The sequence below is a fragment of the Balaenoptera musculus genome, chromosome 1, assembly GCF_009873245.2.
Source record: "Balaenoptera musculus isolate JJ_BM4_2016_0621 chromosome 1, mBalMus1.pri.v3, whole genome shotgun sequence".
Classification (NCBI taxonomy): Eukaryota; Metazoa; Chordata; class Mammalia; order Artiodactyla; family Balaenopteridae; genus Balaenoptera; species Balaenoptera musculus.
Window position 1 is genome coordinate 145,465,990 of NC_045785.1, and position 15,502 is coordinate 145,481,491.

At 38.9% G+C, this 15,502-nt stretch overlaps 1 protein-coding gene across 4 annotated transcripts in view; it reads left to right on the forward strand.

The window, feature by feature from the left end:
- The first annotated feature begins 464 nt into the window (after positions 1-464).
- LPGAT1 (lysophosphatidylglycerol acyltransferase 1) overlaps positions 465-15,502 on the forward strand; it is a 77,005-nt gene continuing 61,967 nt past the window's right edge. The window contains exons 1-3 of one of the 4 annotated variants that reach the window (XM_036852363.1): positions 465-908; positions 1,166-1,360; positions 2,238-2,502. In XM_036852363.1, the coding sequence (XP_036708258.1) occupies positions 1,235-1,360; positions 2,238-2,502 (391 nt within the window). In that variant the 5' untranslated portion in view covers positions 465-908; positions 1,166-1,234. Of the gene's footprint in view, positions 909-1,165; positions 1,361-2,237; positions 2,503-15,502 lie in introns of those variants that run through there. The other 3 variants (XM_036852372.1, XM_036852388.1, XM_036852381.1) reach the window with 3 other exon arrangements.

Here is a 15,502-nt window from a genome sequence, read left to right on the forward strand (position 1 = left end):
CCTCGGGAATAACCAGGCCTGTCCGGGGTACTTATGGCCACAAATTTTTGAGCACTTACTCAATGACTGTCACTGCCTATGTGCTTTTCCTTCCGTGACTAACTAAATTTCAGTGTCTCTGTGTAGACCGCTCATTCCCACTGGATTCTTTTTGGGGCGGAGGGGGCGAGAGGATGGATGGGGCATCAGATTGTCATTAATGTTCTTCCAGGTGCTTTCCAGGAACAAGAGTTCTGGCACTTAACATGAATTGATTTTAAACTCTAGACCTTAATACTCTGGGGAGATTCAGAAGAAAAGCCATGAGAGCAACTGGGTTTCATTAGGAAAGAGAAGAGGACATTCAGTCTTCAAGGAGACAGCTTTCCAGTTTGGGCAGCGATAGCGTTTGTCAGGAGAGAGAGCCCTAACAATGAAAAACGGCTGTTTTGGCTAAAAAGCGGCTCTCAATTTGGACCAAATCACTCGTGTGGTGTAAGAATTGGTGCTCATTCCTAGATCTTTCCGAGCGGCCCTCTTCCTCGGTCCCGGGCTGAGCCAAGTCCCGGCCTAGGTGTTAGGCAGCCCCAAGGGCCTCGATCCGCGGACAGCGGGATTCCTGGCGCTGGCGGCGCCGGCGGCGGGTTGAGCAGGCGGACGACGGCGGCCGCGCCTTCATTAGAGGGCGCTCTGGGGGCGGCTCTGCAGCAGTCCCGACTCCCGCCGCTTCCTCCCCGCCGCCCCTCCCCGCCAGCCCCGGCGAACGCGGCTGGGCCCTGGGGACCGAGTCTCGGCACCGCCGTGGACGGGGCGCGGGGCGCGCCGCAGCCGGAGCGGGGCCGGGCCCCGCAGCTCCTCCTTCCGCCTGCCATGCAGTCTTCCGGCTCCTCTGGCTCCCGTAGCCCCAGCCGGCGCCGGGCCAGCCCGAGGTAACCCCAGGCTCGGTGGGCTCAGGCCCCAGGGCTGCGGCGGGCTGGGCCCGGGGAGGCGCTGGGGGGCCGGGGAAGGGGTGTCGTAGTCGCGTGGCCCGGGGAGGAGGCGGCGGCGGCGGCGGCGGCGGCATGAGGGACGAGAGCGCGGTAGGCCCCAAGAAGGAGGCGGGGGCGCTGGGTATCCGCCCGCCTCCCCGGGACCCGCCCCGGTGACAGGTCTGGCCTCTGAGTCCCCGCCGTCCCTCTGTCCGCAGGCAGCTGCGAGGGGAGTAGGGCGTCCGCGCGCCCGCTCGCGCCGCGCCTCGGCCGCCGCTGCCGGGTCCATGACCGCGACCCCTCGGCCGGGGACACCCGCCGCCGCCGCCGCCGCGCAGCACCGCGTCCCGGGCCGCCGACCCCCGGCCCCACCGGCTCCCGCGCTCCACCGCCCGCCGCCCGCGCCCGCCGAGGTGAGCCCGGCGCGCGGGCCGAGACCGCCGCCCTAACCCTTCCACATCGCGGAAACCGCGGCGGGCCCCACCCGCCCCCTGAGCGCTGCCGTCGCCTCCTCTTCCCCGCTTCTTTCATCATCCCTGGTTTCCCTGCCCTCTGGTTGGGGACGGTGCTCCTCATCCCTGGCCCTTTGCCTCCACCTCCTTCTGCGATTGCTCCCCTCCCCCTACTCCTGTCCTTAATCCTTTTTTCCTTATTATCGCCCACTTTCTTCCTCTCACCCTTTTGCCTTCTTTTCTGCCGCCCCCCTTTTTTTCTGTAAAAAAAAAAAAAAAAAGGAACACAAGACCCGGTTTGCCGCAAATGAACAATTTTAACTTAACTCTTTTTGCTAACGCGAGAGACCTTTTAAAGGAATGAATCAGTGCAGGAAGGGTGGTGGTGAGGGTACCGAGGTCGCAGTGTCTGGGAGATTTGATCGAGAGGTCCCCGTTTTAGTCTTCTTTTCACTCGTATCGTCAGTTTGGAGATACTGAGGGTGTGTGAAGCAAGTGGGTCTATTTTTCTTCGTTAAAGTCCGACAGAAGACTGCAGTCAGACGCGGTGCGGGCCGGCCACAGATTAGTTGGTGGGAATAGTGTTATCATTTGCTAAATATATTATGACATAGCTGTGCCTCCGTGAACAGCTCCCTTGACCTTGTGCGGCTCCTCCTCCCTTGCTCTCTGTCCCCCTCTGGAATTTCCCGGACAGATCGCCGAGGTAATACACTAGGAAAGCTTAGACTCTCGATGTTTTCATTTATTTTTGTGCTGGAGGTGATTTCTCTGTTGGTGACTATCTAGATGTGTTTAATCCATCTTCCTTTTTAAATGAATTTTCTTTTCATCTCAGAAAGACAGGACAGTCTCCAATGTGAGAATGGCTGTGACTTTGGAAGAAGCTCCGTGGCTGGGCTGGATCTTGGTGAAAGCCCTGATGAGATTTGCCTTCATGGTCGCCAACAACCTGGTTGCTATTTCCTCCTACATCTGCTATGTAACTGTGCTTCAGCCCCTTCGACTGCTGGACAGTAAGCGGTTCTGGTATATTGAAGGAATCATGTACAAATGGCTTTTAGGAATGGTGGCTTCTTGGGGATGGTATGCTGGATATACAGGTAAGAGTGAGAGCACTTTTTAAATGCATATTAAAAATTTTGTAATGTTATGCTTAAGTCAGGAGCCATGATTTAAAAAAAAAATATATATATATATTACACTTTGGGTGGAAGATGCTTTGACTATTGAAAAAATAAATAGAAAACAATTCTATTGAGTTGTTTTTTTCCAGAATCCTAATTTAGGAAGGATGATATTTTCAGAAGTATAATTTCATAATTATATATTGATAAATTCCTTAAATAATGTTTTTAAATGATTGACGTCTATTAAAACCAGTCTGTGAAAGCTCTCCTAGAGGAATAGGAGTGAGTTTTTTTTTTTTTTTTTTAAATTTTTATTTATTTATTTATTTATTTATGGCTGTGTTGGGTCTTCGTTTCTGTGCGAGGGCTTTCTCTAGTTGTGGCAAGTGGGGGCCACTCTTCATCGCGGTGCGCGGGCCTTTCACTATTGGCCTCTCTTGTTGCGGAGCACAGGCTCCAGACGCGCAGGCTCAGCAATTGTGGCTCACGGGCCTAGTCGCTCCGCGGCATGTGGGATCTTCCCAGACCAGGGCTCGAACCCGTGTCCCCTGCATTGGCAGGCAGACTGTCAACCACTGCGCCACCAGGGAAGCCCTAGGAGTGAGTTTTATAGGGCTTCAGGGGTTGGAAAATGAAGAGGTGAGATATTTAGCCCATAATCATTGGGCATTAAGAAAAACTACTGAGCCCCATTTGTGCTAAGATAGTTTAATAAGTTTTTTCACAGTGTGTCGTACTGTGTTCACATTTGAAGCCAAGCAAAAAATGGCTTTCTTTTCTGTTACGTGTTTCTTTAGTTTACTAGAATCTATGTTTTATCTCATAATTCTATATTAGAATATTAAGTATAAGAAATTAAGTTTTATCGCTGTTAAGCTAATTTATCTTCTGAGTGTCTTTTAGTAGATTTTTATTAATTCTATTCTGAAGCGAACTTTTAAAGAACTGAATAAGTAGTGTTTATTTTCTGCTTATAAGCCTTATGTGCTTTGAGAACTTATGCCCCTGCTGTGAAAATTCTGTATTGTTTATTATATTTATTTGACTTTTTTCCTCTAAGAATTAGGATAAAGAAAAAAACACTGAGGTTTCTGGCATTTGTCTTAGACATTGAGGCTTTATCATAGAATTTTATAGCTGATAAGCTCCTTAGAGATAGTGCCGCAGGTGCTGTAGGTCGTATCTTGGAAGAGTGAGGAGGGTACTCTTAGGGTGGAACTGTACTGCAGTTCCCCATTGAAAATTTTCTGTCTCCCTCTTTCCTGCCCAGGCTACATCTCCAGATTTTATCCACACATGTGAGGGCACTGACAGCACACAGCTTTTATGGAGTCTGACAGTCTCTTGCTAGATCAGAGTGCTCTTAGTTGACCCAGATGAAGCCTTTTCTCCTTGTGGCAGTGCCATTTATTATTCTGCAAGACGTGAAGCCTGGGGAATAGTGTAGGCATTGCTTCTTTGTTAAGTGTCTTGTTGAGATCCCAATGCTCTTTAGATACAGTAGGTGAACTTCGAGTCCTTTTTTTGGGACCTGGTGGTAGCAGTAGTAGTGGGAGAGAAAAAAAGTGAAGTTTTCATCTATGGTGTTGAATTCTTACCTGAACTGCCCTGCTGTCATAGAATTGCTTTGCTCTGTGTAGTCTGAGCTTCCCCTAGTATGCTATGCGGTATTAGTGGCTTTGTTCTTTGCACAGTATACTTAAGTTTGCTTGTTTTAAATGAGCTCATAGTATTTTTAGATACAAGTTCTAGAAGTTCACTCTACTTAAAAATAATGCAATTACTGAAACACTTGTGCCTGTGTGTGTGTTTGTGGAGTATTTGTGTATAAGTATTAGCATGATGAGAAGCTTGAAAAAACTAATTTGGCATTTACCTTGAGATTGTAAGGAGTGCAGTGGTGCTGATTGAAGTTAAAGTTAGTTATCCTATGGCCACAGCAAGGCTGCAGTCTATTTTTAAGCATATTTTCTTGGGGAGTCTCTTCCTTGCTGCCTATAGAACTATGCATTTTCTTTTGCCACCTGCTTGGAAGGTGGTCTTGGCATGATCTGCGTATTTTAGTCTCTCTGAAGCACCTGCTCTCCTTCAAGCTACTGCTTTTTGACCATTTGATCAGTTGGTCTCATTTAAATATAGGATATTTTAGTATGTACATTTTAAATGGTCTTCCTATAAGTAGAATACTTCTAGAGGGTCTGGTCATAACACAGCACAGTCAAGAGGTCAAGCAAATGTAGGAATGACTTTTGTTGAAAGCCACGACTGGGTCTAAAGAAGCAAACATAAGCAAGGGTTGGTGAGCAGATAGATGTACCCAGAAGAGTCTAGGAGGTTGTATTAGGCTTTGTATAGATTATGTGTTTTATTTCTTACCTTTGTATCAGGAGGAGGGTGGGCCTAAGTTGTTTTTCTTCCCCTTTCCCTGTGCTTAAGTTTCACAGATGGAAAATTGAAAGTTGCCAAAGGAATCCTGCTCAGCAGATCTAGTATGTTCACGTTCTAGAATAAAAATTGCCAAACTTTGTTGAAAAGCCACTTCTGAGGAAACCTTAAATGTTAATTAACTAAATATTAATTAGGAAGCTGAAAATTGAATATTGGTGTAGAATATCATATTTTCAAATTGTGACATTCTGTCTAAGGTAAGTCAATTACTCAGCTTTGCTGCTGAGGACTTAAGTTGATTATCTAATCTACACTGCCCCATATGGTAGCTGCCAGCCATAGATGGCTATTTAAATTTAAATTAATTAAAATGAAATAAATGTAAAACTCAGTTTCTCAGTCACACCAATCACATTCCAAGTGCTCGGTACTAGGTGGCTAGTGGCTACTGTATTGGACAGTGAGATAATAGAACACTTCCATCATCACAGAAAGTTCTACTGGATGGAGCTGATAAATAATAGGTATGACATAATCCTTTTTCTTAGGAAAAAATGCATGTTATCTTTATAAAAGAATATTTTTCTCAACATAGTTCTAAACAGATTTCTTTTGGGGAAGACAGGAAGATTTATTAAAGTTTTATAAAATTGTCCTTTAATTTGAGGCAAATGTCACAAAAAATGAGTCCTTTAAACTCAGACATGCTTCTTGGATGGGGAATGGTGAGACTAGTAAGCCCAAGAACTTGACTGAACATTCTTGTACTTAATCTGCGTTCTCAGAGCTGGAGTACTGTCTGTGGACACAGAGGAGGGAAAGGGATTTTCTGGTCTTTCTGCGTGTTTCTGACTTTACATCTGTTCAGGGGAATACATTTCTTGAAATAACTCTGAGAATATCGGGGTTTCTTCATCTCTAACTTGCTGCTAGGTAGTGATGATTGTTGTTATCCCATTTCCTTTAGTGGGAAGTGCTGTATAAGCATCCTATGTTGAGGAAAAGTTGTATACTGCCTTGCTCTCTTATTTCAAGAGCAAACCAAAAAACCTATTACCTTAATTAATGATTCACTTCTACATGCTTTATTCAGATCTGGGATAAATCAGTACACTCCCCTGCCCTCAGTTTAAGTGAAGATTGACAAATATCAGTGAGAGATTTTTAAAAAATAAGATGTTTATTTTGATTTTCATTCACTTATTTTAATAAATTCATTGTTTCCCATCCAAACACATTTAATTAAAGTCTCTTACACAAAATAATTTAAAAATATTCAGTGTAAGTGGAAGCTCGAGAATTTCTTGTGTAGAATGATGAGAGTCTTTTGAGCCACAGTCTGGCTGGAAGAGAGCTGAGGTGCCAGGGGACTTGCCACCAAGCCCCCTGTTTTTGCTTAGCAATAGCTGTTTCCCTTAGATCGGGTATTTACTTTAGAGAAAGCTGATGGAGATTAGCTTTAGCTTCCTCCCACTCCCCAAGTGACAGCTGTCATGGCTCTGTGTTAGTCTTTGGGGGTTATTTGATTATTTGATAGTGTTTTACTTTTTTTTTGCTGGGACATTCGTTGTGTGAGAAAAATTAATTATTAGGAATTATATCTGACTGACATTTTAGAGAGAGTTTTAAAATATATCTTCTAGAGCAGTATTTTTCCACCTTTGAGTCATAAACCAATTTAATGTGTCAAGATGAACATTTTAAAAAAGTGAAATAGAAAATAATTAAATAGAAAAGATCAGAAGTGTATGTATCTGTACTGGGTAGAGGTACAGAATACATTTTTTACTATGAGCCCTGTCAACATTTGAAAGGCGTTGTTCCCGTGGAACGAGCACTGAAATTTAGGAGAATTCTAGGCATCAGCTGTCTTGATCTAGCTTTAACTTTAACATCTCTACTTAGCTAGTTGGAGGGAGATCCTTACCTGCTCCGTGCCCACCGGGCTGTGAGCTCTCTATAGACAGAGATGTGGTCTTCTTTACAACCCTAGAGCCCGGTTCATTGCCTGGTGCTCACAGGGTACTCTGCAAGTGTCTAAGTATTTCTTGAACGATCCCTTCTTTCATTCTTGGTCCCAGCTGAGCTGCCTTAGCTGCCTGCCTTCCTGATCTTGATAACGGACCTTTCAGGAAGGTAGGCAGCTAAGGCAGCTCAGTCTGTTATCAAGATCATTGCAATCACAGAATATAAACCCTGAACTGGATCGTGTTTTTCACACACGTGCGCGCGCGCACACACACACGAAACCTACAATACCACATTTGTTAATTTAACACACCCTAATTGAACTTATATTATGTGTGGGAACAGGTGCCTTGGAGGTGAGATGCATAAAGACATAATCACTGACTTTAAGGAGTTCACAGTAGCCTTGGTGGGGAAGACAGTGCCAACAACAATGAACACATCCTGGTATAATGCTCTAATGGAGATGTACCATGGGATGAAAGAGGAAGGGCTCCTGATCTCGCCCCAGGGGTAGGTGGTAGCAGAGAGGGAGTAGGGCATTTAGGAAAGGAGCAGCTTTACATTCTTTTTTTTTTCCATTAGGGGAATATTTCTCTGTGGGGCTAATTCTGTCATCAGTAATTATAATAGATTTAAAAGATTTGAATAATACATCAGTTTGAAATTTATATCTTTGTGATGATAATATTAGCTAACATTTATTGCAATATAAGCCAAGCAGTGTACTAAGTGTTTCAGTCATTTAATGCTCACAACGGTCTTATCAGGTTGGTACTATTATTATCTCCCCTTTTATTATTGATGTTGAAATTGAAACACAGATTTCACAGTTACTTCCTCTTTTGCATTAACTGAGTTGATGCTGCCACAAGTGTATTTTTGTATTTGTAGAGCCGTTATTGACCTTTATATAATATTCCTAGAATGTTTCTTAATTTTTACTACCCATATTTTTGTTTCTGAGGCATGAAAATCTCTTTCTGAAGCTACAGATCTTTAACACCTGAAAGCAATATTATAGCTGTGGATTTCTGCAAGAGGTGAAAAAAAAATTGTTGCTTCAACAGAATAATTTGTAGTATACTATAAATTTCTTAAAATCCCACTTCCTTAAGATTCAGAGAACAACTCAAATTTTAGTTTTTGAGTGCTTGACAGTAGATTGTCATCAGAATAAGGAGTTACTGCATGCTTTTAGATAACAGCTGATCTTGACATAAATCCAGGTGAGGAGTTTTCAGTAGTGTTTTGATTTTTATATGGAAAAATTTTTATATACCATTAAAGGTAAATAGTACTAAATTCTTTAAACTCAGAAATTTGATATCTAGTCTTATTTCAAAAACTGTATATAATTGAGTAATTTGTTATAGTTTTTAAAAATATATAAGGTATATTCATTCATGTACACATACCCTATACATGCACTATTACAGAAGCACATGAAACATTATTTGCAGTTTTTGTTTATTGATAAGACCTCAGATTCTGGAGTCAGAAAGAGCTGGGTCAAACAATTCCTACTTTCTTTTTTTTTACATTTGCCGTGTATATCTTTTTGTTTTCAAACTATTTAAATTACTTTGATTTAGATGTATCTCTAAATCAGCATGGAGATAGGTTTTGCTTTATGAGTCAATTTGAAAATCTCTTTCAATATGAGTTGAATCCATTTACATTTATTGATATGTCAGACGTGTTTTGTCTGGCCTCTGTCATTGTATTTTGTGTTTTCTGTTTTTAATTATATAAATGTTAAGTCTTTCACTGTGTAGTCTTTCTTTGCTTTTTTGTTCTTTCGATATTTAGAAAGGTTTGTATTTTTGTCTTATTAGTTACTTTATAAGATATTTTTAGTTCTCTATTTATAGTAACTATTAGTTTTTTTCTATGAAGAAAAGTGAAATTCTTTTTAAATACTCTCTTCTCTCTTCCCCTTTCTCTTCTGCATCACCCAGTTTTAGTCAATAGTGAATAGTATTTATTCATAATTGTATTTACATTTGCACTATTATGTATGCTTTTACTTTTACTGCTTGATTTGTGAGCTTTAAGGCTATCTATTGACTCCCAGCTGTTACATCAAGGTAAGCAGTAAGTTTATTATACTTCCTGCTCACTTTCTCCCTTCACCCAATTTTTGTTATTTGAATTTATACATTGTTATAGCCTATAATGTTTGTGTTCTATTTTATCACCTTTATCTCTTTCTGTTTTAGTCTTAATTTTTCAGTTAAATATATATAATGCTCACCCAAGCACTTTTGCAGAAGTTTTTCCCAGTTATCCTGCGGCTGGTTAAAGTTTATCCTCTGGTAGTTTCTCAGTAACGAGGCATGAAAATAATATGGCAATATTATTCTTATAACATTTTCAGAACTTCTTTTTGTAGCTTTACACTTAGGATGGCTTAGCAGGTATAAAATCCTTGGCTCACTCTTTCTTTCCTTGAGTATCTTACAGGTGTTGTACAGATGTATTCTGGCATTAAATGTTGCTGTAGAGATGTGTGAAGCCAACTTGAATTTTTTCCCATGATTAATGATTTGATCTTTTTGCCTATTGGCCCCAAAGGATTCTCTCTTTGTCTCTAATATTTAGTAATTTTACCTAGGATATGCTGGTGTAGGATATGCTGGCACATGTGTACCTTTTAATATGCAGATTCAAATCTATTTTTATTTCAGGAAAGTTTTCTTTAATTATAACTTTAAATATTTATTTTGTTTGATCATTTTGGTTTTCTTTCTTGGTGACCCTAATTATATGTCTGTTGGATCTCCCTTTGTATATCTTTTTTATTTATTATTTTCTCTTTAATCCTTTTAAACACTTTTTCATTTGTTTGTTTCTGTCTTTAATGTCTCTTACTGTGTCTTCTGCAATGTCTCTTTGTTCTGCTTTCAGTTTCTTCTTCATTTCTGTGATGCTTTTGTTTTTTCTTCTGTTTCTTCCTTGAGTTCTGCCAATTCATGCTTCCTTTGTTCCTGTTGTCTAGACAGTTCTTCCTTGAGTTCTTATTTTATTTATGCTTTGTGACCTTCTTCATAGTGGGGTGGCTTCATTGATTTTCTTAAATTCATGCAAGAATATTTAGCTATAGTTTTCATCTTCTCCATTGTAATGTTTTTCTAGCAGTATTGTTTGACAGCTGGTACGTTATGCTGCTCGTTTCTACCATTTTTCTTATAGTATCTCCAAGTCAGTGCTGTGCCAGTTACCTTTTTATTCCCTGTGATTTAGTGAGTTGGATTTTCCTCAGTTATTTGTAGGAGGTGTGGGTGGGGCCAGGGTAGTTTTCCAGATTTCTGCCTCAGAGATAGTTTTTTTTACATATGGTGCCTGGGTGTGTTCTCTGTGTTGCCACAAGTCCTCTGCCTCTCCAAACCAGACTGAGTCTAGGAGGCTTTTTGCCACCAATTCTGGACTTCGCACTCCTTCCTTTGCAGCTGTGACTGGAGGGACACAGCCACAGCATGCCAGTGTAAATCCCTCTCCTTAACAATGTGCATTTTTGCTGTTGCTTTCTGAGATCTGCCATTATTGGGCCCTCCTCATCACATGCCACACGTTCTGTCTCTCTCTGCTCTCCACTCCCAATATAGATTCTGTCTGATATCAGCTTTGTTTGATCTCAGTCAGATCTCATGTATTTTGGAGTTTTTATATTTTTGTTTTTCTCCTAGGTTTGCTGGAAAAGTTTTGTGAGGTTTTCTTTTCCTCTTTCTCCTTGTTGCTATGTATATTTTCCAGGAAGATTCACGTCTATAACTCTACTGTGTTCATGCCAGAAAGTGCAACATAAGACTTTTATTCAACTATGTAATTATAATTCAGTCAACTCTGTCTCCATTCTAATGCACTACTAGTTGATTATTATAAAATGGAGACCAACTTTATTACATAATTAATTTTAAGATCTGTCCAAAAGCAGGAAATAGCCTCCCCAAGTTTTTTTTCCTCCTAAACTGTATTGGGTTTTGGTTCTCAAACTGTTTTGATTCTTGGAATACTTATCACTGGAGTATAGTTAAGATATCCACTCTGTTTCCACTTGGCTACAGTCAGAAAATGTCACCAAAATGAATGGAAGAAGTGAGTTACCTTTGATACTTGAGTAAGGAATATGAATGAAATGTAACATTACTACTGCTCTCTAGGGTCTGGTCTATAGACCACCTTGAAAACTTTAAGGATGACTAGTACCCCCAAACTTTGAAAATATATTTATAGTATATTATAATGATTAAATATATTAAGTATATATAATATATATTAGTAAAATAAAAAGTGTATTATCTCTATTAAATATAGTACATTTATAGTTTATCTGTTACAAACTAGTTTCAAGAGTTTCTTTTCAGAGTTTGCAAACTAGTGGCCATATTCAGCAGCTGATGGGCTTTATTTGACCTTTGCAGTATTTCAATGTTTTTTTTAATTAGTTGCCAACATTTCAAAATTAGGGGGATTTCCCAAAACATGAAAGATAAAACCAAGATTTCCAGCTCTTGAGAAATTAGAAATCTGGCTGTGTGGGGCTCTCACATCTGGCGGCAGTTTGCTGGAGCTAAGTGATGACCGCCTCCTTTACATGGGCCTGTGCTCTCCACTTCACCTTCCTTGTTTTACTCTGGACCTGCTTTGCTCATTTACATTACCTGCCTGGACCCCAGAGGCTCAGATGACGTTCATTTAAAAATACTCAAGTAACAATTACTAGGCTATTTCTGCTGGGCATATGATAGTTTTGCATTTATATGCCTTAATAGTGCCTATATACTAATGATTTCTACCATTAAAACTGAAAGCTTGTTAGTGACCTCAGCTGCTGATTTCATGTAGCAGAGGCATGTGATGAAAACTGAAAAATAAAGTTCCATTAGTAAGAACTGTGGTCACAGGTTTTTCAAATTTCATGTACCATATTACTAGCCTAGTGAAATGTTTCCTGTTATTTGTGCATTCATTAATTAGTAGAATGTCTCAATTCTTCTTTTGAATATAGTCATATAAAAATCTAGATTATTAAAAATTGGTTATTCTCTTTGCTTTTCATGTTTTGAATATGAAAAACAAAGCAAGTCTAGTTGATTTCTGTTTCTTTAAATTATAGTGCAGATAATTTTAAAGTAGTATTGTAAAAAGCATGCATAAATTTTAGTTATGAGGTTATACTTTTTCTTAAGGTTTGGTAGATCTGATCAAGTTTTGCTAGTAAAACACTTTTCCCCAAACTTTTTTATTACTCATTAAACTTTAAGAAACCATTATGAATCAGGTATATAAACACATTTTGCATATGCTATTAACTTGGAGTTTACATTATTCGACACTTTAAGGGATAAAACACCTGTAAATTTAAACACATCAAGATGTTTTTGAATCATCAAAAGACTAAACTATGATCAATATAACTTTACTATATATGTTAAAAATTTATATATATATATAAATTGAGATGGAATTCACATACCATAAATTTCACTATATTTAACAAATAAATGGTTTTTACTATAGTCACAATATTGTACAACCATCAGCGCTAATTCTAGAACATTTCATTACCCCAAAAGAAACCCCAAACCCTTTAGCAGTCACTCCCCATTTCCTCCTCCGTTCAACCCCTGGCAACCTCTAATCTCTACTTTGTCTGTATGGATTTGCCTATTCTGGACATTTATATAAATGGAATTGTACAATATTTAGCCTTATATGTCTGGCTTCTTTCACATAGCATAGTGTTTTCAAGGTTCATCCATATTGTAACATGTGTCAGTACTTTATTCCTTTGTATGTCTGAATAATATTCCATTGTATGGATAGACCACATTTTGTTTATACATTCATCAGTTGATGAACATTTGGGTTGTTTCCACATTTTGTCTATTGTGAATAATGCTTCCATGAACATTCATATACAAGTTTGGGGGTGAACATATGTTTTCAAATCTCTTGGACCTAGGAGTCCAATTGCTGGGTCATATGATAATTCTATGTTTAACTTTTTGAGGAACTGCCAAACTATTTTCCATACCAGCTGTCCCATTGTACATTCCTACCAGCAGTGTAGAAGAGTTCCAATTTCTCCATATCCTCACTAATACTTATTATTTTCTGGGTTTTTTGTCGTCGTTGTTGTTTTAATTTGGCCATCGTAGTGGATGTGAAGTGATAGCTCACTGTGGTTTAGACTTGCATATCCCTAATGACTAATGATGTTGAGCATCTTTTCATGTGCTTATTAGCCATTTATATGTCTTTAGAGAAATGTCTATTCAAATCCTTTGCCCATTTTTAAATTGGATTATTTGTCTTTTTAGTATTGAATTATAAGATTTTTTTCTGTATTTTATATACTATACCCTATCTATATTTTCACTGGTTGCTTGTGCTTTTGGTGTCATCTAAGGAACCACTGCCTAATCCAAGGTCATGAAGATTTACACCTATGTTTTATTTTAAGAGTTTAGGTTTTATGTTTAGATCTTTGATCCATTTTGAGTTAATTTTTCTATATGGTGTAAGGTAGGGGTCCAAACTTCATTCTTTTGCATGTGGAGGATATCCAGTTGTTTTAGCAGTGTTTGTTGAAAAGACTATTCTTTCCATATTGAATGATCTCGGCACCCTTGTTGAATATTAGTTGGCCATATGGGTTTATTTCTGGCCTCTCAATTCTGTTCCATTGATCTATATGTCTGTCCTTATGCCAGTACCACGCTTTCTTTATTACTGTAGTTTTGTACTAAGTTTTAATGTTAAGTATATTTTGCTGTATTTTAATTCTTTAAAAATTCATGATCCTTTTTGATATGTATAATGACTTCAATAATGAGGCTAGTTCACTAATCAGAACTAGTTTAAAGCTGTTTTGGATTTAAAAGTGTTTACTGAAAACCGTGTTTTTCAAGAATTAACATTCGTAATTGGGTTAAATCACCCCTTTTTACCTCTGTGTTGAGAAAATGCTTACTAGTTATGTATTTCACTAGGAGTTGTCTTAGAAATAGTGTGATTAGGAATAACAATATTTCTTTCCTGTTGCTCTGTCAAGAAAACAGGACCTTAGTTGTAGAGGTATCTTGTGTGATTGATCAATCAAATGCTTATTGACTGCCTACTGCCAGTTAGCAAAGTTATTGATTTGTATAATACTGTGTTAGAGAGTGTGATTTAGATTAATTTCTACCAAAAGGATTTTTGGCATAGTTTCTACTTTGATGGATGGCTTTGGGAATAGTTGAGTTTGCTATGAACTATGTGTTCAAAATGCTTCTGGGAAAAGTTTTCTGAAAAATGGAGCTCAATATACAGATTTCCCGCTCATGTGATGGTTCCATTTTTTAAAGTTAATTTAATTTTAAAGTTAATTGAGGTCTTTGCAGAGAAGAAAATTAACTAGAAGCTAAATTTATGTTATAGAATAAAGTATGGATTACATGGATAAGGAAAAAGGGTGTCATTCTGAATGAGTCACAGGCTGTTTTTTATGGGTGGGATAGAATTAGTTTTTGTATATGAGAGACTAAATTAGGCAGTCATTTTAAAGCTGAAATAATCATTTAAAGCTGTTTTAAGCCTCAAATACTTATATACAGGTGTTGTATTTTTAACAAATAATAGTTATTGCTAAATAAGTATGATATTGGAGACAGCATGACGTATTAGAAAAAAACATTGACCTAAAAAAAATTTTTTTTTAATTTATTTATTTTTGGCTGCGTTGGGTCTTCGTTGCTGTGTGCAGGCTTTCTCTAGTAGCCTCGAGCGGGGGCTACTCTTTGTTGCGGTACGCCGGCTTCTGATTGCGGTGGCTTCTCTTGTTTCAGAGCATGGGCTCTAGAGCGCAGGCTCAGTAGTTGTGGCGAACGGGCTTAGTTGCTCCACGGCATATGGGATCTTCCCGGACCAGAGCTCGAACCTGCATCCCCTGCATTGGCAGGCGGATTTTTAATCACTTTGCCACCTGGGAAGTCCCAAAACATTGACTTATGAGTTAGTATGAGTTTGAGTCCTGCTACCACCCATTGTTAATTGTATAACTCTGAACTAGTTAACTTCTCTGAGCCTCAGTTTCACCATCTTTAAAAATGGAGGTTATAATATTTATCTCTTGTGAAGCTTAAATGTAAAGTGAATAGCATGATGTTTGGTACTCTATAAATAATAATATTATTATTATTACCATTATTATTATTATTATATTAATGCCTAGGAAAACAATTATATTAACCTTTGGGGGAAAGGTATGTCTAAATGAATAAAAGCTAACTTTATGGAATAGTTTTAGAAATACATTTGAGGATATTCACACTTAGCTAATAGTATATCTCAATATAGTTCTTGTGCTTTAATCAATAAATAAAAATAATTTATTGTTAGTAATTTAAGCCATAGTCTAACTAAAATATTAACTGAATTTTATGTTTGTAAATTATGAAATGCTTCCAAGCAATTTATGTTTAACTACCTTCTAACTCATTCAGTCACCTGTTCTAATACCAAATATTTGAGTGCTTTCTCCATCAAGCACCATGCTGGTGGTGGAAATAAAACAGTGACAAATAAAACAGGACAGTTCCTGTTGACTTTTTCATGTGGGAGACAGAAG